Genomic DNA, 25247 nt, shown 5'->3' with positions numbered 1-25247 from the left:
GATTAAAAGGAGGTGGTAGCGGCTAGCGTGCGGGGCAATGTAGCGTGCGCTATTCCGCGCGTTAAGGGCCTAATGCACCTTTGTAAAAGGAGCCCTTAGGTGCTGAAAAAAAATTCAGCACTAAGCAGTATTTTATTCAGTGCCAGTGTTAGACATGCTGGGGCCCAGGGTAGAAATTAAGGAGGGGACCCCCAATTTCTCCACTCATAAAATGCCCTCCCATCCAGGCTCTTTCTCTTCCTTCTCTGTATTTCCCTGTAACTTCCTTGAATGTCCCCCTAGTCTTTGTAAATTGTGATGGAGAAACTTTAACTAGGACTTCAGCAGAACGAGATTTAGGAGTAATCATCAGTGCGGACATGAAAACTGTCAATCAAGTGGAGAAGGCTTCATCTAAGGCAAGGCAGATATTGGGTTGTATCAATAGAAGTTTCGTCAGCCGAAAGCCTGAAGTCATAATGCCGTTGTACAGGGCCATGGTGAGACCTCATCTGGAGTACTGTGTGCAATTCTGGAGGCCACATTACAGTAAAGATGATTGAATCGGTTCAGCGGACGGCCACCTGGATGATCTCGGGGCTCAAGGGTCTCTCGTACGAAGAGAGACTGAACAAATTGCAGCTCTACACTCTCGAGGAACGTAGGGAGAGGGGAGACATGATCGAAACATTTAAGTACCTCACGGGACGTGTCGAAGTAGAAGATGATATTTTCTTTCTCAAGGGACCCTCGGCCACAAGAGGGCACCCGCTCAAACTCAGGGGTGGAAAATTTCATGGCGACACCAGAAAGTATTTCTTCACAGAGAGAGTGGTTGATCATTGGAACAAGCTTCCAGTGCAGGTGATCGAGGCAGACAGCGTGCCAGACTTTAAGAATAAATGGGATACCCATGTGGGATCCCTACGAGGGTCAAGATAAGGAAATTGGGTCATTAGGGCATAGACAGGGGGTGGGTAAGCAGAGTGGGCAGACTTGATGGGCTGTAGCCCTTTTCTGCCGTCATCTTCTATGTTTCTATGTAATTCATTTGTACCCATTCGACACCACTCAGGATTTCGTAGACTTCAATCATATCTCCCCCCTCAACTGTCTCTTTTCCAAGCTGAAGAGCCCTAACCTCTTTAGTCTTTCCTCATATGAGAGGAGTTCCATACGCTTTTATCATCATGGTCAATCTTCTAGGAACCTTTTCTAATTCCACTATGGGCTCCTTTTACGAAGGTGCGCTAGCGTTTTTAGCGCGCGTACAAGATTAGTGCGCACTATAGCGTGTGCTAGCTGAAAAACTACCGCCCGCCTAAAAGGAGGTGGTAGCGGCTAGTGTGCGGGGCATTTTAGCGCCCGCTATTCCGCGCGTTAAGGCCCTAATACACCTTTGTGAAAGGAGCCCTATAACTTTTTTGAAATGCGGCAACCAGAATTAAACACAATACTCGAGGTGAGGTCGCATCATGGAGCGATACAGAGGCGTTATACTATTTTTGGTCTCATTTACCATCCCTTTTCTAAGTTTCAAGTTTTCTTTATTTTTGATATACCGTCTATCATACAGGTATCTAAACGGTTTACAATAATATATAGCAAAAGTAAAAAAAAAAAAGAATAAAAACTTGGCTAAGCTAAAAAAAAAAAGGGGGGGAAACATTTACGCATGAACATACATGATACATTAGGAAAGAATGGGAAAGAAAAGGTAATAAATACATCGACATAAAAATAAAAGAGGGCAATGAGAGATGGAAGTACAATTAGGCTGGGGAGGTCGCTTCTAAAAAAAGAGTTTTGGTTGGCTTAAGAATTCATTTGTTAATTTAAGGTGCAGGGAGGGGGGTATTTTATTATCACATGTTTTATATGATAATGGAATATATGGGAGGGAGGGTTGGGATAGGGATGGGGATAAGAATTTGTGAGATGTGTCAATGATTATTTCTAAGTGATGTATTTATTGTTTATGTGATTGAATATATTTTAACACTTAATGTAATCTTGAAAATGAATAAAAAATATTAAAAAAAAAAAAAAGAATTCTGTAAAGGATAATTGAATTTCAAAGGAAATAGTGTTTACAAGGTAAAGGCGTCTTTAAAGAGGAACGTTTTAAGTTTGGATTTGAATTTATCTAAAGAGTTATCTAAACGAAGATCAGTGGGGAGAGCATTCCACAGTGTGGGCGCTATGACAGAGAAAATGGATTCCTAGCATTCTGTTTGTTTTCTTGGCCGCCATTGCACATTGGAAGGAAGGTTGATATCTAGATCTTTTTCTCGGGTGCTGACCCCTACGGAGGATCCTAGAATCTAGTAACTATGATTTGGTTTATTCTTCCTAATGTTCATTATAGAACCACCCTCTACATAGCTGCCAATGGAGGCACGGGTGAGATTCAAGTTTGGATGTTTTTGCTTTAAGGTACTATTCGGATTACCCCCAAAATATATAACAGACCTTTTCTCTTTCACAGCCAACAGACATAAGAGAAGCTCACACTTGAATTTTATTTCCCCACCGGTTAGAGGATATAAATTTAAAAACATCATCTTCTCGCATATCAAGCAGCATTATGGGGAAAAGACCTGGAACAACTGCTTATGCCTACTATTTATGGGGAACTTAGGAAAAACCTAAAAAAATATCTGTTCCTGAAGTATTTAGGTAACTGACCTGTTCAAAGAAAAGCAGCAAATTGGCGAGGTAAGACTTCCCTTGGCTGAACCCATGCTGACTGTCCCATTAAACCATGTTCGTCTACATGTTCCAAAACAAAATAGAATAGAACAATAATTTCTGGATGTAACAGGAAGCATTGGTAAATAAAAAGGTTTATTCAAATAAAATATCAAAATATAAAAACATATGTAAACATCAAAGGTCTATATATCAGAAGTTACACAAACCATTAATTGCTCAGAGAGATGGTAACATATACCAGACCCAACAATATCTGGTCTCTAGAGCTGTTTATCACCAGCTCTTAACTTTGTTACTTCTACTCAATCTGTAGCATCTTTTAATCATTGTAAACCGCAGAGAACTTCACGGCCCTGCAGTATATAAACTGTTATTGCTATTATTACATGAAGAATAGTGACTTGAGACTGAAATATCTCTTATTAGTGCTGTTTGTGTCCTTATCAAGTTTTTTTTTATCTGGGGTTTTGCAATGTCCGAGAAGATCAGATGCACGGTGTTACCCTGTTGCTGTGAACTGGGGACAATAATTCTTCTGGTTAGGGGGAGGAAAATGAAAGCCAAGCTATCAGAATTCCCACCAAGCAAACCTGTACAAGTTTACCTAGTAAAAGGTTATCTGCAGACCCAAGCCTGTGAGTACCTTGTTTCCGCAAACAAGAAATGAAGGGAGCTCCGCCATTTCAGCTGAATATATTGTATTATTTGCATCAGCCTAAAATTTCTTAGAACAAATAATAGTTCAATTATAACTTTAAAAAAAAAAAATCCCCTCCAAAAATAAAACAAATCCCAGTGTCTTCCACAATAAAGACAAGCATAGATGGGTCACCAATGTGAAAGAAAATATTTTGGAAAGACAGAATGGAATCTGGCTTCATTAATAAAGACATCTACCAGAACAATTTTGATCCCAGAGAATATCTGGAACAGCTGGAACTGGACTATTTGCTGCCAACACATATCTGCCATTTGTGCTGAAAAATATGTGTAAAACATTCACCTCAGGTACATTTAATCTTTTCATGTCTTCTGGTAGTAGTTAGCATGCTAAGATAATAATAATAATTTTTATTTTTATATACCGCCTAACCAAAAAATGGTTCTAGGTGGTTTACAACAATAAACACAAGTCATACAGTGGAGAATAATTTTAAAAGGAAAACCAATTCAAAACAAAATACAATAAATAAGAATTGGTCCTACAGTAGAAAATATGATTTAAAAGAAAAATGCAATTTAAAAGAATGGTTCTAAGTGAATTACAACAAATAAGAGCCAATCATACAGTAAAAATACAATTTAAAAGAAGATACATTGCATGACGGAAGCACAGAATTATTAAACGAAACAACCAGTTAGAATTTTTCAAACAGTTGGGTCGTCAATAGTTTTCTAAAATCAAGATAAGAAGAGGATCTTAGCAAAATTTTACCAAACCAAATATTTCTCCACAAGCACAATCACAGAATCCATTTGTTACCAAGGGCTTGGGATTGTCATATGGCTGCATGTGTGGCTGACCTTGGTACCAAGATCAGCTCTATCAGGTTCTGTACTGAGTTTCCCCGTAATGGCTGATGCCGTTGATTGATGATACTTTATTCACAGGTGACTTTCGGTGATATTCTTTTTATGGTTAAGCGTCTGTTTTCCTCATGTCTTCTGGCTCACTGAGGTCTTTTGCTGTTCGGTTTCATTTGCCAACTGCACTTTGACACCGGTCAGGTGACTCAGAACCCTTTCTGGCCTTATTTTACTCGTGTTTCCAGTGGTCTCAAGATTTATGTGCCCGTCAGCCGTAAACCTGAAGTCATTATGCCACTGTATAGATCCATGGTGAAACCAAACCTAGAGTACTGTGTGCAATTCTGGAGGCCGCATTACCGCAAGGATGTGCTGAGACTGGAATCAGTCCAGAGAATGGCCACCAGGATGGTCTCAGGACTCAAGGATCTCCCATACGAGGAGCGGTTAGGGAAGTTACAGCTCTACTCACTCGAGGAACATAGAGAGAGGGGAGATATGATCGAGACATTCAAGTATCTCACGGGCCGCATCAAGGTGGAAGAAGATATCTTCTTTTTCAAGGGTCCCACGGCAACAAGGGGGCATCCGTGGAAAATCAAGGGCGGGAAACTGCACGGTGACACTAGGAAGTTCTTCTTCACTGAAAGGGTGTTTGATCGCTGGAATAGTCTTCCACTTCAGGTTATTGAGGCCAGCAGCGTGCCAGATTTTAAGGCCAGATGGGATAGACATGTGGGATCTATCCGCAAAGATAGATAAGGAGTTCATTGGGATGGGCAGACTTGATGGGCCGTGGCCCTTATCTGCCGTCTATTTCTATGTTTCTATGAATAGAGCATTTGTTTGAAGCAACATGGGAAAATGTCAGCGAAAAATAACATGCCATCTCAGGTTGTTGTCAAGTAGAAAAACAACAACATGGAGCTCAATATTGAGCTGGTGATGTTCAGTGGTTTGCTGACTGCTGTTGGTGCTATCCCTGGAAATTGAATGCCAGGCCATGTCTGAGCTCCGGCCTCGAATTTCCAGGTTTACGGAGGTGGCAAAAACATAGGGCTCCTTTTACAAAGCCACAATAGTAAGTTCCCCATGGGCAAATGCACCGAAGCCCATTCAGTTCCTATGGGCTTCAGTGGATTTGCCTTGGGAGAATCGCTGCCACGGCTTTCTATAAGGGGCCCAGAACCATTTAAGTATAGGATTACCAGATGTCTGGATTTCCCTGGACATGTCCGGGGGGTCCGGACGGCTTTTCAAAACCCGGCACTTTGTCCGAGTTTTGAAAAGCTTCCCGACAAAATCGTGTCAGGAAGGGGCATCCCCGGTGACGTCACGTCCGCACATACGCGGATGCCATCTGGGGGTGGGGCCGGGGGTAGAACAGATAGTGTGACAGAGGCAGAACTGGGTGGTCCTGGGGGGCGTGGCCAAGGGTCTGGATTTTCCCGAAAAAAAATCTAGTAACCCTAGTTAAGTGTGATATTTATCATTTAAGGGGTTATGGTGAACCGCAAAATGATAGGACTTAAGGCTCCTTTTTACAAAGTTATGGTAACGGCTGCTGCTGTTTTATAACTGCTCCAATGCCCATAGGGAATTAATGATCTTTGGAGCATTTGCCCTGCGGCAGCCGATACCGCGGCTTTTTTTTTAAACCTTTATTTAATTTTTAATGCCAACAAAAAGTGCAATACAATTTATATACGAATAATGATAATAAACGAAGCACTTATAATCAATCAGTATCTATACAAAAGATAAAAATTCCCTCCCCCATCCATCATTACCATCAGGAATAATACCAATACAAAAGATATACCCCCCTTCCTATACCGTGGCCTTGGTAAAGGGAGGGGAGGGTTAACGAGCTATATGGCAGTATTTTTTTGGCCAGCGTGGGGGTTAGCGCATGATTAAAAGTCATGCACCAACCCCGCTAGCGTGGCTTGATAGAAGGAGCCCATAGAGTTTGTTTGTTAACATTTCCTTCTGTTAAAAAAGGTTGTTATAAAAGGTACAGCTTCTGATGTGATGTTTGATACATGGGAGCTGGGGAAGGGAAGGGAGAGAGTAGCCCTGTGCCACCCAGGTAGTATGCCTTGTGAATGCTTTTTGCATTCTCAAGAAATTGGCACCCCTTGCCATGTTTAAGTGTTGTGTTGGCCTCGTTACAAGGTAACAGTTTTAGTTACACAGAAAATGATCTAATGCAATTAATCCACAGAGATAGAACAAATCTACCCTCCCCCCTTTTTACAAAGCCGCATTAGTGGCTGCTGCTGTGGTAATCGCTTCGATGTCCACAGGGACATTGGAGTGTTTTCTGCGTGGCAGTCGCTGGCGTGGCTTTGTAAAAGAAGCCCTAAATAATTATACTCCCCAGAGGAAGAAAATATTGTAATGAAAAAGTGAACTCCTCAGTTTAAAAGTGATTACTTGGCCATGCATGCAAATATTAAGAATTCAAAATGTTAGAATTTAACTTTCTTTTTTTGAGTGAAATGTTTTTTAAAAACAGGAGACCTTATGTGTGGGTAAAATGACAGCGACCATGTAATGTAACGTCTCTGTGTTATTCGCTAAGGCCCGAGAGTGTCACGAGACAAATGCACTAAAGCCCATTCAACCCCTATGGGCTTTGGTGCATTTACCGCATTGGCCCATGTTATTCGGCTTGATAAAAGAGGCCCTAAAATAGCCTTCAAGTTGAATCATCAGTCTGCTGTTTAAAACAGTTGTCAGTATCCATCTAATCCCCCTGCTAAAATAAATGGTGTTAAAAGGACAGTATAGCATAGCAAAAACTATCAAAAATGTGCTATAATATAGTTCCAGTCCAAGAAGCAAAAAGACACTGAGTGAGATCGCACACAGAAGTAAAACTTATCTGCACTGCTAGCATCACTTCATCAGAGACTATACCAAGCTCCAAGAACTGCCAAGCAGCAACACTACACAGAGAAGGGCATAGTTGGCATATTGACATACACTGTATATCAGCACATATATGCCAGTATTCTGTCATTTATATTCTAGTGCCTAAATTTTCACACATTACCCCAAATCTCAAAAGTCTCTCTACCTTGAGGCAATTGCAACATCTAGTGGTCACAATACAAAATTAACACCCAGCCTCACTTCAACTTGCATTTTTTCTGGCTTCTGAAGGGCAAATAGGGAGGGAGAAAACTGATTTAGAAGTGTCATAAAAGCAGCCACAGGAGAAAATATTCAGCAAAAAAAGAGGTAGAGAGAGAAAAATATTTGTCATAACTTGAACAAATATTTGAAGCATTTAGGAAAAAGAATTGTCATAAAATTTCCATTTATACCCTCTGCTTCACTCTCAGACACTCAAATACAGACACGTCTTTCATTCACCTCTTGAGAATCTCAGATTGAAATATACTTAGTCCAATTCTTCCTGGAACAACTACTGCAGCATCACAGCTTCTGTTACTCCCTACAGGAACAACAACTTCTCCTTATCACATCACAACATTTCTAAAATGACTACACAACAACCAGTTATAGAAAACGTATGAGCTACATATCCTTTCAAAGGCAGGCAAGCCAACTACCTGCAAAATGTTATCATTGTGTAGAAAAGTGACAAAAATGTTACTTACTTGCCTGGGTAAGGACAGACCTTTTGTTCTGAAATTTCAAATGTTTCATGTTTTTGGAAATTCTGACTTTCTGAGCAAGCACTTCATAGATTCAATGGTATTTACAGTTGAGATGGTTGAAGCACAAGGCTTACACCCTCTTTTTCTAAGCTGCGCTAGCGTTTTTACTGGGCGCAGAAAATTACCGTGCGCTAAAACCGCGCTACGCGGTACAACTATCGCCAGCTCAATGCTGGTGTTAGAATCTAGCGCGCGGGGCAATTCTGTGCGTGCTAAGCGCGTGCTAAAACTGCTATCATAGCATAGTCAAAGGAGCCTTAGTTTCCAGATGATCCATTCTATGGTACAGTTGAAAGACAGGAGCTGCAATCTCTACTACAGCCAGTGAAATACTGGGGAAAGCAAAGTAAAGGCTGGAACAGATCATGCAGACGAGCAAAGTACTGCGAGGCTCCTGCTAGAAGTTGTGGTAGCCTTTTCTAGGGCCATCCACTAGGGGCAGGAGTGAGCAAGATTCTTTCTTGTCCCTATCGCTCCCACTAGACTACCAGGGAGTTTAGGTAGGCCCAATAGGGCCTATTCTGAGTAGGGGTGGGTGAGAGAGAGAGTAAAGACCTGTATGAACTGGAGGGGGGAGGGTTGCCTTTTCACAGTGTGTGTGGGAGAGAAGGATATTGGAAGGGTGAAATGTGTTTCCAGGGGTGTGTGGGAGAGAGGGGTATTGGAAGTGGGGTGACTGTTAAATGCCAACACAGGCTTCAAAGGAGCTCAGAAACTACTCCACAATAAATAGAGACATATATACAAATTCATCCAAGCCCTCAAGGGCTAACAGGCATCCAAAAATCAGCTTGTAGAAGCATAAACAGACTGAAAGCAGGCACAGGAATGATAGGGCAGGAATCTAGAATGTCTCACCTATCTACTGGAAAAGAGCTTACCAGGGTAAGTGCATAATCTCTTTTTCCAGTGCAATAGGTGAGATATTCTAGACAGAGACATACAAAAGCAGTCCCCCCAAAAGCTAGAGCAGGCTTGCTGTGCCAATCCTTAAGACTGAGGATCCAAAGGCTGAGTCTTGCTGCCACATTCTCTCTGTAGAACTTGGCAAACTTGTGAAGAGAAGACCATGTTGCCGCTTTTCAAATCTCCTCAGGAGAGACAGATCTAGCTTCAGCCCACGAAGAAGCCACACTCCTGGTAGAAGGTGCCTTAACAGAAACAGGAGATTGTTTCTCTGAAAGAGTGTAGGCTGATGAAAGGGCCCTACAGATCCATCTGGAAATTGTGGCCTTGGAAGCAGGAGCACCTTGCTTAAATGAATGAGTCAACACAAACAAATGGTCAGAGAAATAAAACGTTTTGGTGACCTTCAAATAACGCAGAAAAACTCTACGCACATCCAGTTTCTTCAATAGGCGGACAAATCCCAGCCCCAAAAGATGAAGGACGCTCGAATGGAGTTCCTGTAGAACCCTTGAGAAAGCCTTTATGTGGTGGAATGGGTCCTGTTGGGGCAGGCTAGTGTCTCCTGCAATGCCCCACTATCACTTGGAATGCCTTTGGAGACAGAACCCACTCACCTGCATCCAGAGTCTGTCTGCTGAAGAAGTCTCCTTGAACATTGTCTACTCCAGCCACATGTGCTGCCATCAGGGCTAGGAGATGACCCAAAGAAAAAGAAGGCAGACTTGTGCTCTTGGTTCCTCCCTGATGACTGACGTAGGCTACTGCCGTCACATTAGTCCAGGGTGCTGTTGCTAGCCCAAAGGGCAGTGTCGAGAACTGGTAATGCTGTTCCAGAACATGAAACCGCAAGAATTTGCGGTGGGCTGAAAAAATAGGAATGTGCAAGAATACCTCTGTGAGATCCAGAGAGGCAAGAAACTCTTCCGGGGCATTGCTGCAATAACCAAATCGAGGAATTTTGAGAGCCACATTCATGTGCTGATGATCCAGAATAGGCTTCCAGTCTTCTGAGCTTTTTTTTGGCACGATAAAGTACATGGAGTATTTGCCTGAACCTGAAAGGCTCTATAGCTTGAATATCCAGCAAGCGCTGAACAGTGGCTTGAATCCTGAGCACTTTGTCTGGGTGACCTGAAGGAGAGTTCATGACCAATCTGTCAGATGTTGAGTAAATTTCAGCTTGTAACCTGACTGAACAATGTCTAAGACCCACTGATCGGATGTAATGCGCATCCACATAGGAAGAAACTCTGAGAGCCGGCCCCTTATCTGCAGAGGGGCATCTGTCGGCCTGGCATTATTGAGCCTTTCTGGCAGAGGGTGCAGAACGGGAGGTGGAAGGCTGGGAACGCCTGTAGCCAATGAATCGTTGTCTGGAGCCTTGGGAAAATCTCTGCTATGTGGCATTTGCATACGGTCTGGAATGCCATGAGCCACAAAAATTAGAGCGTCCAGAACCCCTGGAGGGTCTGGATCTACTATCGGGAAAAATCTTAGGTCAATGGTCTATCACTGAATCCATAAAGTCATCCAGACCTTTTCCAAACAATAACTGCCCCTTATAAGGCAGCCTAGCCAAAGTAGCCTTGGAAGTGGAATCACCAGCCCATTATCAGATCCAGAACATTCGTTAGGCAGAGATGGAGTATGCTGGCACCTTTGCCATATAATCTGCCCCAGCCATCAGAAGCTGAGGCGGGGATCTACTGCCTCACTCTCCAGAGCGCGCATCAAAGTTTCCCGAGGACCACATCCACCCAGCAGCCCTGCATGTCCTTTAACACAACACCACCCTCACTGGGGAGAGAGGTGTGCTTAGTCCCCAAAGAATCTACCATGGTCTGATCCAAAAGCTGCCTGGAGGGAGTCACTTTCAGGTTTTGAGGCCTGATGCATCAGTGATTCATTTGTTGGTTGTCATCATGTACGTCAAAGTTTGTACATGCGCAGTGGGCATGAGGTTGGCCCAAAAAAGGAAGAAGTATCGGAGCAATAAAACAGTGCTCCGGGGCCTATTTTGCGGCCAGTCGAGTTGCCGAGAGATGTGGGGCGTGAGTAGGCCATGGGAGTGTTCCCGGCGATGTGTGGCTGGATCAGGGATTGCGTCGCAGATGTCATCTTGTCAGTGCAGGAATGACATCACCATTCCAGCGCATGTGCAGGAAAGTTTGCTGGCTAGTCTTTTATTTTTTTAAAAAGTAAAGTTTAGCCGGTGCCTGTGCCGCTAAAGATTTTAAAGGGAGAACACCAGAACAGTGGGGAGAGGCTCCAGAGAGCCTCCCCCGAAGATGCACATGGGATTTACACGCGTTTTGTTATTTTTGATCGCAGGTTTGGCACATGGGAGATTGGACAGCGTTGTTGATGTCATGGTGATGGCATGAGACAAGGCTGCCGGCACGTGTAGACTTCTAGCTCGTGCTCGTATAGAAAAAAAAGATTTAAAGAACATTTGTGTTCTGAAGGGCTTCTTTAAGGCAAACTTGGTGTTTTATTTCTTTTTGAAACTCTGGTTTGTTAAATGTAATTTATGTTTGCAGTTTGGTGATTTTCAGTTGCTGATCTTTACACAGAACTTGTGTCCTCATGCAGAGGTCAGCAACAGCTGTGAACATTCTGTCATTTTTTTGACAGTTGGGTGGGTGATTGGTTCTGGACAGCTGTGTGTGAGAGCTGCTCCTTCTGAGAAATATTTCTGAAGTAAGTTTTTGGTTTCTAGAGTTACATTTCTCCCTCCGTATTCGCTGTGATAAGGGATTAACAGACAAACTTTTTCATATGTTATTCGTTCTTTTCTATTAAAAACCATCGTGAATATGGTGAAACTGTGAATAATGTGGTGGGAGACGTAGCCTGTTCCTGAAGGAGAGGCAAAACACGGTGAAGAAAGTGCCGGGAATCAGCGATTTTCTTTGTAAACGCTTGGAATCAGCGATTTCTCTATGCAGGCTGACATCATTGGGGAGGAGGAGCCAGCAAGCTATAAAAGCCGAATAATCGAAACCACGAATATGGAGGGAGAAGTGTAATTGTTTGGTTTTATTGTGAAGTTGGTTATCTGGTGTTAATGATTTTTGGTGGTCTGGATGTTATGATTTTGACAGGTTGGTAAAATGGTTTGAAGTTCTGCTGCAGAAGTTTTAGAGTTAAGATCTCATGTTGGATCTTTTTAGCTGTTAGATCTTTTAGAGGTAAAAAATTTTCTGGTGAATGATAGATTTGAAGATTTTTATTGTGTCATAGAAATTCAGAGTGCCTAAGAGTTTTTCTGTGCTTCAGTGAATTTCTGTGAAAGAGATCTTTCTGGTAGCCACCTCATTGTAAGTTGGGCTTAAAATCTATGACTTTGTCAGCTGTTGCTGATAGTTATTTGCTTCTGGTGAATTTGAGGATTTTGTCTGGAGTGCTGGTGTGAATAGATAAAGAATTTTACAGGTCTGTGGCTCTGAAGAGGAGTCTGTATTTGTGTCCTAGGGACTTTTGGTCATTCAGAATTTTTTTCTGTGTCAGAGTCTTGATAGCTGCTGACAACACATTTGTAAAAATTTGGCTTAAGATATTTGGCATTTGGGAGAAGTTTTTTAAATTGTGGGAGGGAATTAACCTAGGGCATTTTCAATTATCTTTTGTTTTATATTAGCTAGAGAAGTTTTAAATAGTTAATATTGTTGTGTAAAAATAGTTTTAGGGTTGTAGGATATTCTTATTGATTTTTCTGAGTCAGAGTAATAAGAGTTCATTTGATCTTCATTCAACAGCCATCCTGGTAAGGTAGAAATTCAAATGCGTGCAAGACAAAAGTGCGTGGACAATTGCGCTAAGACAATTCAGCACAAGACAATTGCATACAAGACAGTTGAAAGCAACCAGAAGTGAGCGCAAAACAATTGAGCGTAATCACAATTGCACGTAAGACAGTTGAGCGCAAGACAACTCAACGCAATACAATTAAGTGATTGTTTCACGCTCAGTTGTCTTGCGCTTACTTGTCTTGTGCTCAGTTGTCTCGCGCTCACTTGTCTTGTGCTCAGATGTCTTCGCGCTCAATTGTCTTAGCGCAGTTGTCCGCGCGCTTATGCCTTGCGCACATTTGACTATGAACCACCTGGTACCCACCGAAAGGAAAGAAAGGAAAAGAAAAGAGATACCCAAAAAATGTGGAGCTCCTGAAAGCTGGAACCTGTAAGGAAAAAAATACACACAAAGAATCAGTTCATAGAGACATTAGTTAAACAGTATTAAAACAAAACATATTCAGAAGAAGTAGATGAACGTCCAGCAAACTTATCTGAAAGTTCATCATCTGTAGTCAGCTGCTGTTTTTTTGAGAATCCTATTCAAAAGACCGGGAACATTTTGATTACTCATTAAAGGAACCTTTTCTTGGACTGAAACTGTGATAGTTGTGAGTTATTCTGAAAGTCTTGGAGATCTGGATAAAAATAAACCAAATTTTTTAAATGTTAATCACTCCTTCTCCTGGGGAAAGGTATTATTTAACCCTTGGGTAACCTCGATAACATAATTTTTATCTATTAAGGGATACTTTTACCCCAGAGAAGAGTGAGGGGTTGCACTATATCACGTGGACAAGATTGAAATTAACACATTTACAAGATCTGATGAGCATTTCAGCTAAATATTTGAGGCTGCACTGGAGGACTTTAGGGGCTGCATGGAGCCCCAGAGCCACACATTAGAACCACTCCTGTATTCTAGAATTTTCATGCAGTCTCTTGTGCTCTGCCCAAATCATGAACAAAAGCAAGAAACTTGTGGAGAGTTGATGTCCAAGATGAAGGCTTTATTAGAACAAATAAATAATCCCCATAAAAATGTCTAGGGCCTGAACCACTGGAAACATGTGGACCCAAATCATGACACATACTCTTCCACTAGTTGGTATGCCATAAAATGACACTTCTGTGCATAAATTATTAGAATTCTACAATTTACTTATTCTTCTGCTTAGAAATTCCCAATGTAGACACCTAAGGCTATAAATTTTCTTCTGATATTTTGACAAAATATATAAGCCACATGAGTTCATGTTCTCTTTACAACATTCCTAAGGTGCAGGAATGTTCCAGCAAGACTGATCTGGAATAGCTTCTGCAGAAATTTATGTCCGAACAGATATAGGGAAGATTAAGAGAGAAAGTTTTGGATGGAGCTTAAGGCTATAAATCTCAAATGTAATTTCCTGCAAGTTTATATCCAGAGCAGGGGATCTCCTTTCATTATACACAGAGCTGGGAGAAGCAGGAGGAACATACAAATTGTATCAGCTCTGGAAAGTACAAAATGACATCGAACTTCTCTGATAAGGAAACCTACCAGAGGGATTTTCTTCCAAAACCCTACCTGGAGATGTATTATGCTGCTGAAGTGGGGCTTCTTATGAAAGATGGGTATATGCCATTCATGCTGAAAAATCTCTTCAATACTTTCACTTCAGGTATGTCTTAATATTTTATTTATTCAGTTGGTTTTATATCCCGTCCTCCCAGGAGAGTGCAGAATGGGTTACAAGTTTACATACATATTAAAGTGAATTTATACGAGGTGATTGCAAACATGGCATGGCAGGGCATTGCCTGGCAGAGATGGCCAAACATAACATGACAAACAGTATGGTGAGACATAGCGTGATACGCATTGCATGACATATATAGTATTACAAGTGTGGCTTTGCTTTTTATCTCTTGGTTCTGTTTGTGTGGTGGAACTGGGTCACGGCCAGATTGGTCAGACCTTTTCTGCTGATGACGTCTGTGGTTCTAACAGTTGAAAACACAGGGGTAGATTTTCAGCCAGCAGTGATTAGCAGTTGGTTTTTTATTTTTTAGCAGTCAGCAGCATTATTCACAGATATCCAATGAAAAGCGCTATCCAGTGGCTGGCATTGAATATCTGGGTTTATATGGCTGGCTATCTCTTACTTGGTTAGATGTGACATTCAGCATTTAACTGTTTAAGTAGCACCAAATAAAGATAGGACTTTTTATATGGTCCCATTTGGTCACTTAAGCTTTGGTGAACATAAGCTTTGCTATACTGGGTTAGACCAAAGGTCCTTCAAGCCCCGTATTCTGCTTCTAGCAGTGGTGAATCTAAGTCACAAGCAACTGGCAAAGTCCCAAAAGAGTAAAAATAGAATTTATGCTGTTTATCCTAGGAATAATCAGTGGATTTTCCCAAGCCCATCTTAATAACGGCTTATGGGCTTTTCTTATAGGAACTTGTCAAAACCTTTTTAAAAAAAACTCTGCTAGGTTGACTGCTTTTACAACATTCTCTGGCAACAGATTCCAGAGTAGAGAATTTATCCCCATCCCCATGGGATCTATCTCCATCCCCGAGAGTTCTGAAAATGAGTGGTTAGCTATATAGTTTCTGAGTATCGTTTCATAGGGTTTTCTGTTATTTCACATTTATTTATACCATTCTCCCAGGGAAGCTCAGAATGGTTTACATGAATTTATTCAAATACTCAAGTATTTTTCCCTGTCTGTTTCAGCAGACTCACAATCTACCTGGGGCAATGGGGGGATTAAGTAACTTGCGCAGGATCACATAGAACAGTGTGGGTTTGAAACCACAGCCTGAGGAGTAGTGGCTCGTGGCCAGCAGGGGGTGATGTTTATGGGACGGTAATGGAATGGATGTCAGAACATGATAAGTGCAGTATTTTTGTGGAGTTTTTCTACAAAAGCGCCTGTTTTTCGTATGATTCTGGGTAATTCTAGTTAGATACAAGCATATGTGTCAGTTAGGGCCACGCCCAAATAGAAGCGTATAAAAAACGGGTGAATAAAAATCTGAATAATATGTAACTAAAGCCAGAAAAACACACTATAGATTAATATAAGGGAAAGAATGGTGTTCTTTTATGTACTTTGCTGTTGTGCCAGATCATGAAGGAAACCAGAGGACGGAATCCATTTTGTGTTTCCAGGTCTTTGTTCCCAGCAGCGTGGGGTTAATTAATACCACATGTGCTTGTTTAGACTGGTAAAGAAAGATAATATATCCCAAACTGAATTAAATATAGTTTTGAATGAATGAATATATGGAAGGAAAGCTTGGCCAAGCAAAGAGTGAATGAACAAATATGACTAGAGTGGATGTGTGACTGTGTTGAACAAAAGCATAGGGTTTGAAAAAACATATTTATATATCTTTGCAACCTAAAGAAATCCTACAGCAACATCTGGAAGTAATTAAGTCAGAGACTCCTGCTCTTTGTGTGTGAGACTGTCAGCTTAGGAGGAGAGGGGGACCAGCCCCTCCTCCTCCTCCAGGCAAAGGCTATGTAATTTGAACCTGTCAATTTAGGAAAAGTTTGAGAACTTTTCAGCACCCTGTTAATAATTGTAGATTCTCTTGAATATGTTATAATGTTATAATGTTAATTCAGAAATCAAAAGTAATTTTCTAAAACTTTGTCTAACTTTGAAACGTGGAGGAATTTTTCTTTGTCCAACTTTTAAGACCACCCATATTACTTTATTGGTTGTCAACTAGAGAGCTGCACGGGAACGGGGACGACGGGAATCCCGCGGGACCCGCGGGCATCCCGTGGGGACGCCCCCTAGGGTCGCGGGGATCCCGTGGGGACGCCCCCTAGGGTCGCGTGGATCCCGTGGGGACGCCCCCTAGGGTCGCGGGGATCCCGTGGGTACGCCTCCGAGGGTCGCGGGGTTCCTGCAGGGCTGGATGTACTCAGTCGCGCGGCTCTTCTCCCTACCTTCTCTGCTTGCAGCATAGAGCCGAACGGAAGTCTTCCCGACGTCAGCGCTGACGTCGGAGGGGAGGGAGGGCTTAAACAAAGCCCTCCCTCCTTCCGACGTCAGCGCTGACGTCGGGAAGACTTCCGTTTGGCTCTGTGCTACAGGCAGTGCAGGTAAGGAGGAGAGTAACCTCGCGGTTCGAGTGGCTACCAAGGGAGGGGGCGGTCCGCCCCGCCACACCCCGCCCCGGTTGCAGCACAGCCGGCCAGGTCCCCTTACTTTTGTGGCACTTCCCCGACCGACCGACAACAGCCCCGGTCCGACAATCCTCCCTGCCCTGTAGCCGCGAATCTAAATTATCTTCTTACAGCAGCTGTAATAAGGTAATTTAGATTCGCAGTTAAGGGCAGGGAGGTTTGTCGGACCGGGGCTGTTGTCAGTCGGTTGGGGAAGTGCCACAAAAGTAAGGGGACCTGGCCGGCTGTGCTGCAACCGGGGCGGTAGAGAAGGAGTGGGGAGAAGGACGCTGAAAGGCCATGGGGAAGACGGGAGGGGGGGGGAAGGACTCTGAGAGCACTTGAAGACAGAGGAGGGAGAAGGATGCTGAAAGCACATGGGGAAGACAAAGGGGTGGAGAAGGACGCTGAAAGGACATGGGGAAGACAAAGGGGTGGAGAAGGACGCTGAAAGGCCATGGGGAAGACAGAGGGGGGAGAAGGACGCTGACAGGACATGGGGAAGATGGGGGGAGAAGGACGCTGAAAGGAAATGGGGAAGAGAGAGTAGGGAGAAGACGCTGGCAGGGAAGAAGACAGATGCCAGACTATGGGGGGAGCGGAGAGAAGAAGATGGGTGCCAGACCAATTTGGAAGGGGGAAGAAAGGGAGAGGCACAGTAACAGAGCAAATGGAAGATGCAGAAGGAAGAGAGACAGTGGATGGAAGGAATTGAATGAGAACATGAGGAAAGCAGAAACCAGGCAACAAAGGTAGGAAAAGAATTATATTTCTTTTTTTTTATTTTGCTTCAGGATAAAGTAGTATATTAGTTGTGTTGATAAAAATTTATAAACATTAGAGGCTCTGGTAGAAACCCATTTGCAAAGTATGTATTCTTCCCAATTAATATTTTCAAATTAATAAAGTCTTTTTGCTTATTTGTAAATGGGTTTCTACCAGAGCCTTTAATTCAGTAGCATAATTAAATGAAATAACTATTTCTGAAGTTTATAGGGATGGGCGGGGACGGAGGGGATTCCTCACGGGGACGGGTGGGGACGGAAGGGATTCCTCGCGGGGACGGGTGGGGACGGAGGGAATCCTCACGGGGACGGGTGGGGACGGGTGGGATTCCTCACGGGGACGGGTGGGGATGGGTGGGACTTCGGCAGGGACGGGTGGGATTTCTGTCCCCGCGCAACTCTCTATTGTCAACCTGATGATATCACAATAAGCCAAAAGTATATAATAGAATGAAATGAGATAGTAAGATGAGCTCGTTATGAGAAGGCCAGCATTTGGCAACTATAACGATCTCCCATTAGCGCAACTGTTAAGCAATTATGCTTGATTCTTTTGATATCATAATGGAAAAATAGAAACAATAATTCAATAAATCTTAATTATAATTTTGAAAACCTTGCGCTGGTGTCATTTTGCATGTGTTATTATTTTCAAACCTAAGCTTTCACAGAGGCGTCGATGTCCCTTGCTCAAGCCTCAGGGTGCTGAGGCTGTAGCTTTAACTACTGCGCCACACTGCGCTATGACAAAAATGGCCTTAGTTCACCCTTTCTAGCAGTGGGGAAGGAGTGGCTGTGCTGAAAGAAAACAGCTGGATTCAAATTACAGAACCCTGCAAGATTGGTACTGTAACTCCCCTCGCTCCATCCGGGAGGTATGCTGTCTGCCTAGTGCCAAAATCTAAGATGTTACGGAGAGTTTGCCGAGACTCATCAAGCCTGATGACTATTATCTGATTTTGCTCATCCACGTTGGCACTAACAATACTACCAGGTACCCCTGTAAACATATCAAAAGTGACTTTGTGGCTCTGGGAGAGAAGGTGCAGCAGTCAAGTGCAGAGTTGGTATTTTCATCCATCTTCCCTGTCAAGGGTAAATGCCAGGGCAGAGAAGCTCTCATTCTGGAGATGAATGCTTGGCTACGTGGATGGTATCATCGAGAATGTTTTGACTTCCTGGACCATGGGATGATTTTCCAAGGGCTGTTGAGCAGGAATGGGGTGCATTTATCAAAGATGGGAAGAAGTGTCTTCGGAAGCAGGTTAGCTAATCTACTGAAGAGGGCTTTAAACTAGAAGCAAAGGGGCAAGGTGATCGTAGCCCCTGCTTGAGTATAAGTTCTCAGGTAAGTAAATCACTGAATACCTCTACACTGATGATAAAAGATGAAAATGTCTGGAAAGCAGTATATACTAATTCTTGAAGTATGGGAAACCTGATTCTGGATCTAGAAAATATGATGAAGAAGATGAGTTGGATATAGTGGTGATCACAGAGACAAGGTTCACGGGGAACCATAACTGAGATGTAGTGATACCGGGTTATAATCTGTTCAGGAAAGACAGGATAGAAAGAGGATAGCATTATACGTATGCTAAAGATCATATTAAAACCACACAATTGCAGGATCTGCAGGGCTGTGGATCAATTTGGAAAGATGGAATGGTGAATATTTTTACTGTGATATACAGACCTTCTGTAGGGAATTACAGGCTGTTAAGTCTTACTTCTGTGGTAAGCAAATTAATGGAAACACTTTAGAACAGAGAATGGTGAAGTTTCTGGAATCCTGTGGATTACAGGACCGGAAGCAACATGGATACAGGTAGATCTTGTCAGACAAATCTGATCAATTTCTTTGACTGAGTGACTAGAGAATTGGATAGAGGGAGTGCGCTAGATGTGTTGTACAGTATATAGATTTTAACAACCCGGGGTTTGAAAAGCTCCCTTGTCGGGAGGGAATCTGCACATGCACGGATGCAACATGGTGATGCCATGCATGCGGGTAACATCATTGTGTTGCATCGGCATATGCGCAGATACCCTCCTGACGCGGTTCCTAGGATGATAACAGGTTGAGGGGCAGGGCTTGGGGTGTGAGGCTGGGGTGGATCGGGGCGTGACATGGTCATAACAAGGCAGGGCCGGGTAGAACTGGGTGGGCTTGGGGGCGGGGCTGTGGGTCCAGATTTTATGAGAGTAGTGAGGAATGAAGAGAGAGGCTCACACTGAAGCTCTGCAATACTATCCCACCCAATGGCACCTGAGTTCTGACTACTAAGAACATAAGAATTATCACTGCTGGGTCAGACCAGTGGTCCATCGTGCCCAGCAGTCCACTCACGCGGCGGCCCTCTGGTCAAAGACCAGCGTCCTGAGACTGGCCCTACCTGCGTACGTTCCGGTTCAGCAGGAACTTGTCTAACTTTGTCTTGAATCCCTGGATGGTGTTTTCCCCTATAACAGACTCCAGAAGAGCGTTATAGTTTTCTACCACTCTCTGGGTGGAGAAGAACTGGCTGGCAGGTGGATCTGACTGGGGGAGATAGAGTAAGCAGCATTGTTCTATCAACAGATCAGCTGTCAGAGCCTCAATATAGTGCTTTTCCTGCCTGCCCCCCCATCCTTTGGTGCTCTATGTGCCCTCCTACTTTGTTTAATGGAAGAGGTGATTTTGTAGCTTCCACCGTTCAGACATTTTGATTCAATGTCACCAAAGTGCCTTCTCAAGCTTAAAGATGCCATTTATGATGGTGAATCCCTAGTTGCAGTATGAACTGTTTAAGAGAAAACATTTTGTGAAACCCCTCATAGCTCCCTCACCCCTCCCTACTTCTAGTCTGAGGTACAGAAGCAATGCTCTTTATTCACCTAAGATATTTTTATGCTTTATATGATAATAGCTCACTTTCATAATATACAGCATTCTGTTTCTGATTTCTCGGTTGCAGGGGGTGTAAAAGGGAATCTCCTTATTGACATTGGTTCTGGCCCTACCATCTACCAATTCCTTTCAGCCTGTGAGTGCTTCAAAGAAATCATTGCCACAGATTACACTGACCGGAACCGGCAGGAGCTGGAGTTATGGCTGAAGAAAGAGCCGGAAGCCTTTGACTGGAGTTCAACTGTGAAGTTTGTCTGTGAGCTGGAAGGTGACAGGTATAGGCTTGTATTTGTATCTGCGAGAGCTGGAATGTAGACCCTAGAGCAGTGCTTCTCAGCTTCTTCAAGCCAAGTACCCCCTAAGTCTAACAAATATCAACCGAGTAACCCCGCCCAAGCTCTGCCCCAGACCTGCCCAGGCTCTGCCCCTGACTCCACCCCATAATAGTACTAATTGTAATGCAATTTTTTCCATATACGCACAATATAATCTTATTAATACATAATGGTAACACAACATTAAAAAAACATAAAGCACATTGTACGCACAGAAAATGTTATCATTTATATTTATTTGTTTTTTTTCAAAGAGGTCAGAGCAGATGACTTTAAAATATGCAATCTCACTTCAGTAACAACTGGTACCCATCTTCTTCCCTCCACTCCCCCCATGGTCTGGAATCTCTGTCGTCTTCCCTTCCATCTTTCACTCCCTCCCCCAGGTGATTTTTAGCATTTCTCTCCTCCTTTCCTCCCTTCAGATCTGGTATCTGTCTCCTCTCCCTCCTCCCCCTCTAGTATCTCTCTCTCTTCCCCCTTTCTTTTCTGCTCTTCCTTCTCAATTTGTTTTCTACCTCTTGTCTACTTTCTTACTTTCCAGTCCTCAGTTTCCCTTTCATTGTGTCTACAAGTTTGCCACCTCTTTCCCTCACCCAGTATCTCATTAACTCTATCCTCTTCTGCCATTCCAGCATGTGCCTTTTTCTCTTAATCCTCTTTTTCCATCCAGTATGTACTGTCTCCCTCTCCTCGCCACTTCCTTCCAGAGTTTTCTCCCTTTCTGTCCTCTCCCATCAAGTGTCTTTTCCCCTCTCTCTCACCCCCATCCTGTCTTTGCTTCCCTTTCTCTCCTCCCCACTTCTTTCTAGTGTCTGCTCCCTCTCTTTCCACTTTCAGTATCTGCTCCCCTCTCTCTCCTCTCCCCTTCCTTTCAGCGCCTGTTCCCCTCTCTCATTCCCCCTTCGATCCAGCATCTGCTCCACTCTTTCTCTGCTCCCCACTTCCCTTCAGCATCTGTTACCCTCACTCTCCTCTCCCCACTTCCATCCAGTGTTTGCTCCTCCCTCTCTCTCCACTTCCCTTCAGTGTCACTCAACCTCTTCCCCTCATTGGGCCATCCTCCTCCCTTCCCCTCAACTATGCGGACACTTTTCAGAGTTTTTACGCAGCAACCATTCTCCCAAAACCCACGTGACTGCCCCAAAACTTTCCTCTGATGCACCTTTCTATTTCCACCTGGGTGGCTCGTGTCAGAGGAGAAGCTTTCTGGCAGTTGCGCTGGACTTTTTTTGAACTCTTACCACGTTGACTTAATTATTTCAGCGCTGAGATGAAAATAACTTTCTGATTCTATGAGTTATTTAATAATAATATTTTGTTGCACTGGGTGATTGGTTTTTTTTAAAACCTTCATCATAACAATTCTGATGTCTCCCCTTATGGCGAAAAATTACTGCTGGTGGAAGAATGATTTATTTTTACTGTGGTATCACAGACTGACCTTTCCAAGTCTTTCGTTGGGCTGTACTAAACCATGGAAGAGCTTCTTACCACGGAACAGTGAGGTAAATGCTCAGATTCCCATAGGAATTGAATGAGCATCAGAATATTCACATTGCTGGCCCGTAGTAAGAAGCTCTTCCACGGTTTAGTAAAACAGGCCCTTTGTTTCAAGTGTATTAGGAGTTTGATATACTGCTGATTACATAATATCTAGGTGGTTTACAGCTAAATGTCACAGGTGATGGAAACATGATGGCAGATAAAGGCCAAATGGCCCATCAAGTCTGCCCATCCGCAGTAACCAATATCTCTTCCTCTCGCTGAGAGATCCCACGTACCTATTCCCAGGTCCTTTTGAATTTAGACACAATCTGTGAAATGCCATTAATTAACAGGAAAGAAAGGAAAAAAATCAGAATAGTCAGGTTCTATAGGTTGTCTCCCCAGCTGGCTCACAGAAGATGGCGAGAGAAGAAAGAAGAGGAAATTTGTTACTATTGTCCGGGGAAGTAGGACCATCTTTTCAGCCATCATGCTGTGGCTTTCTTTAGGATTTCCAAAAAAGTTGGGTAGTATAAATAAATTCAATAACTACCCCAATAAATTGTAACCACGCTATAGCAAAACTGGTAGCATCTATTTCTGTAGTTTTCAGCGGAAAACCTCTGCCCACTTCAATTCTAACATCTTATAAAAGAGAACTATTTAAACCCAATTTGTCTTCAAAACATTTCTTGTAAATCTTTTCCTTTTTTTATCAGTCCTGCTAAGAACTTTATCGTGAATCTCCCAATGTGTGAGACAGTACTCAACTGTCCAATAGGACTTCAGCACTGCTTAAGCTTTCACTCCCTTCAGGCATACCCTGAAGAAAGCCATCATGATTCTACCTATCTAGACATGGCCAACAGCATAAATCTGGTGCCAGCCGGAAGCCTGAGAAGAAGCTTTAATCAAATGCATCTTTGAATATGTATGTCTTAAGTGCTGATTTGATCAGAGCAGATACTCAGCAGCATTATCCAGTTAAATGCCACTGGATATCTGCTCTACGGCTGGAAAGTGGGATTTAACAAGGTAGAAGCATTTTCTGCTTGATAAATCCCACTGAATATTCACCCATATGACTCAGGCAATGAAAAATCAACCCTCTACAATAAGGGTTCTCAACCCAGTCCTTGGGACACACCAAGCTATTCTGGTTTCCGAGATATCCACAATGCATACACATGAGATAAATCTGCATGCATTGTTTCCTTGGTATATAAATCTATTTCATGCATATTCAGTATGGGTATCCTGAAAACCCTACTGGCTAAATGAGTCCTGAAGACTGGGTTGGGAACGTCTGCTCTACAATGAGCTGATCTGAAGGTTTTGTTTATGTTCTTATTCTCACAAAGGGAAACGTGGGCAGAAAAGGAAGAGAAGCTGAGGAAAACGGTGACACAAGTTCTGAAGTGTGACATTACTAAGAAGAACCCACTGGATTCACTGGTTCTGCCTAAGGCTGACTGCTTACTGACATGCCTGTGTCTGGAAAGTGCTTGTAAGGATCACGATACGTTCTGCTGTGCCCTGAGGAATATCTCTTCATTGTTGAAAGCGGGAGGACATTTAGTCATAGGTGGAGTATTAGGAGCAGACATGTATATGGTTGGAGAGAAACCATTTTCATGCCTTGTCTTGGACAAGGAATTTCTGAAGAAAGCTCTCACTGATGCAGGCTATGAAGTGAAACAGCTTGAGGTGGTTTCCCGACGTGATCTGTCGGCCTTTCACTTGGCCCACCATACAGATGCCTTCTTTATTCTTGCTCAAAAGATGTGTGTTAAGTCATCCTTAGGGTGAAAAGGCCCCTGTTTTGTTATTCAGGCAGGCATGCCAGGTTTTAGTCTCATTTTTATTTTTTGTATAGTGAATGCTGTACGATTTCATCCTGATTATTCTGGTTCCGAGTCATGATCCACTCAGCTACTAGCAGGGCAATTCTGTAAAAAGGACACCAAGAGTTATATGCTAAAGCTAATCCCCCCTGCCCCAACAAAATCAAGGGTGAGAGGGAGAGACAGTTCAACCAACAAAGCACTTATGAATAATAAATAATTGTGATAAAGGAAAGCCCTCAGTCACACAGTTTGCACAGGGGAATAAACCCTTGAGCTCCAGCTGTCACAAGTGTAACTGTGAAACATCCCTGGGATGACCTTATGTGAATTAAATATAATGAAACCAGTGCACAAACCAACGTGCTAAAGGTGTAAAATCAATAAGAATAACTATAGCAAGTTGTAAAAACTGTCTCTACCCCTCATCCGGGGAAAGCGAGCGACCAAAATCAGCCAAGCAGGCACAGGTGAAAAACCAAAATCAAACGCAGGAAGTACTTAACTTCTCCAGTGTAGCACAACAATAGCCAGCCAAGATGAAGTTCGTCCAACGGGACTCCATTTCGAGGATGAAAATCCCCTTCCTCAGGAACTGGCCAGGCTATGACCAAGAAAGGTTTAAACACTGGCCCCAGATAGAATCGCAAAGTTGAAGATGGAAGATTGCTACAGTTATTCTTATTGATTTTACAACTTTAGCACGTTGGTTTGTGCACTGGTTTCATTATATTTAATTCACATAAGGTCATCCCAGGGATGTTTCACAGTTAATACCCTTCAGTGGGTTACACTTGTGACAGCTGGAGCTCGGTGTCAGGTAAAAAGCTCGCCAGGACAAAGGCGCGAGCAGACAACTGAGCGCAGCGTGGAGGCAAGCGCCGAAGAAAAAGACTGTTTTTAGGGGCTACGACGGGGGTGTGTGTGGGGGTAACCCCCACTTTACTTAATACAGATCACGCCACGTTGTGGGGGGCTTGGGGGGTTGTAACCCCCCACATTTTACTGAAAACTTAACTTTTTCCCTGTTTTTAGGGAAAAAGTTACGTTTTCACTAAAATGTGGGGGGTTACAACCCCCCACAACGCCGCCACGATATGTATTAAGTAAAGTG

General features: G+C 43.1%; 1 protein-coding gene across 1 annotated transcript; it reads left to right on the top strand.

Moving 5' to 3' along the window:
* The first annotated feature begins 14077 nt into the window (after positions 1-14077).
* Positions 14078-24312, top strand: LOC117347041 (nicotinamide N-methyltransferase-like). The gene is made up of 3 exons (XM_033917348.1): positions 14078-14280; positions 20534-20741; positions 23651-24312. The coding sequence occupies exons 1-3, from the start codon at positions 14127-14129 to the stop codon at positions 24096-24098; spliced, it is 810 nt and encodes a 269-aa protein (XP_033773239.1). The 5' UTR covers positions 14078-14126; the 3' UTR covers positions 24099-24312.
* The last annotated feature ends 935 nt before the right edge of the window (positions 24313-25247 follow it).

Source organism: Geotrypetes seraphini, chromosome 13 (genome assembly GCF_902459505.1).
Source record: "Geotrypetes seraphini chromosome 13, aGeoSer1.1, whole genome shotgun sequence".
Lineage (NCBI taxonomy): Eukaryota > Metazoa > Chordata > Amphibia > Gymnophiona > Dermophiidae > Geotrypetes > Geotrypetes seraphini.
This window is presented reverse-complemented; position numbering and strand designations above follow the sequence as displayed.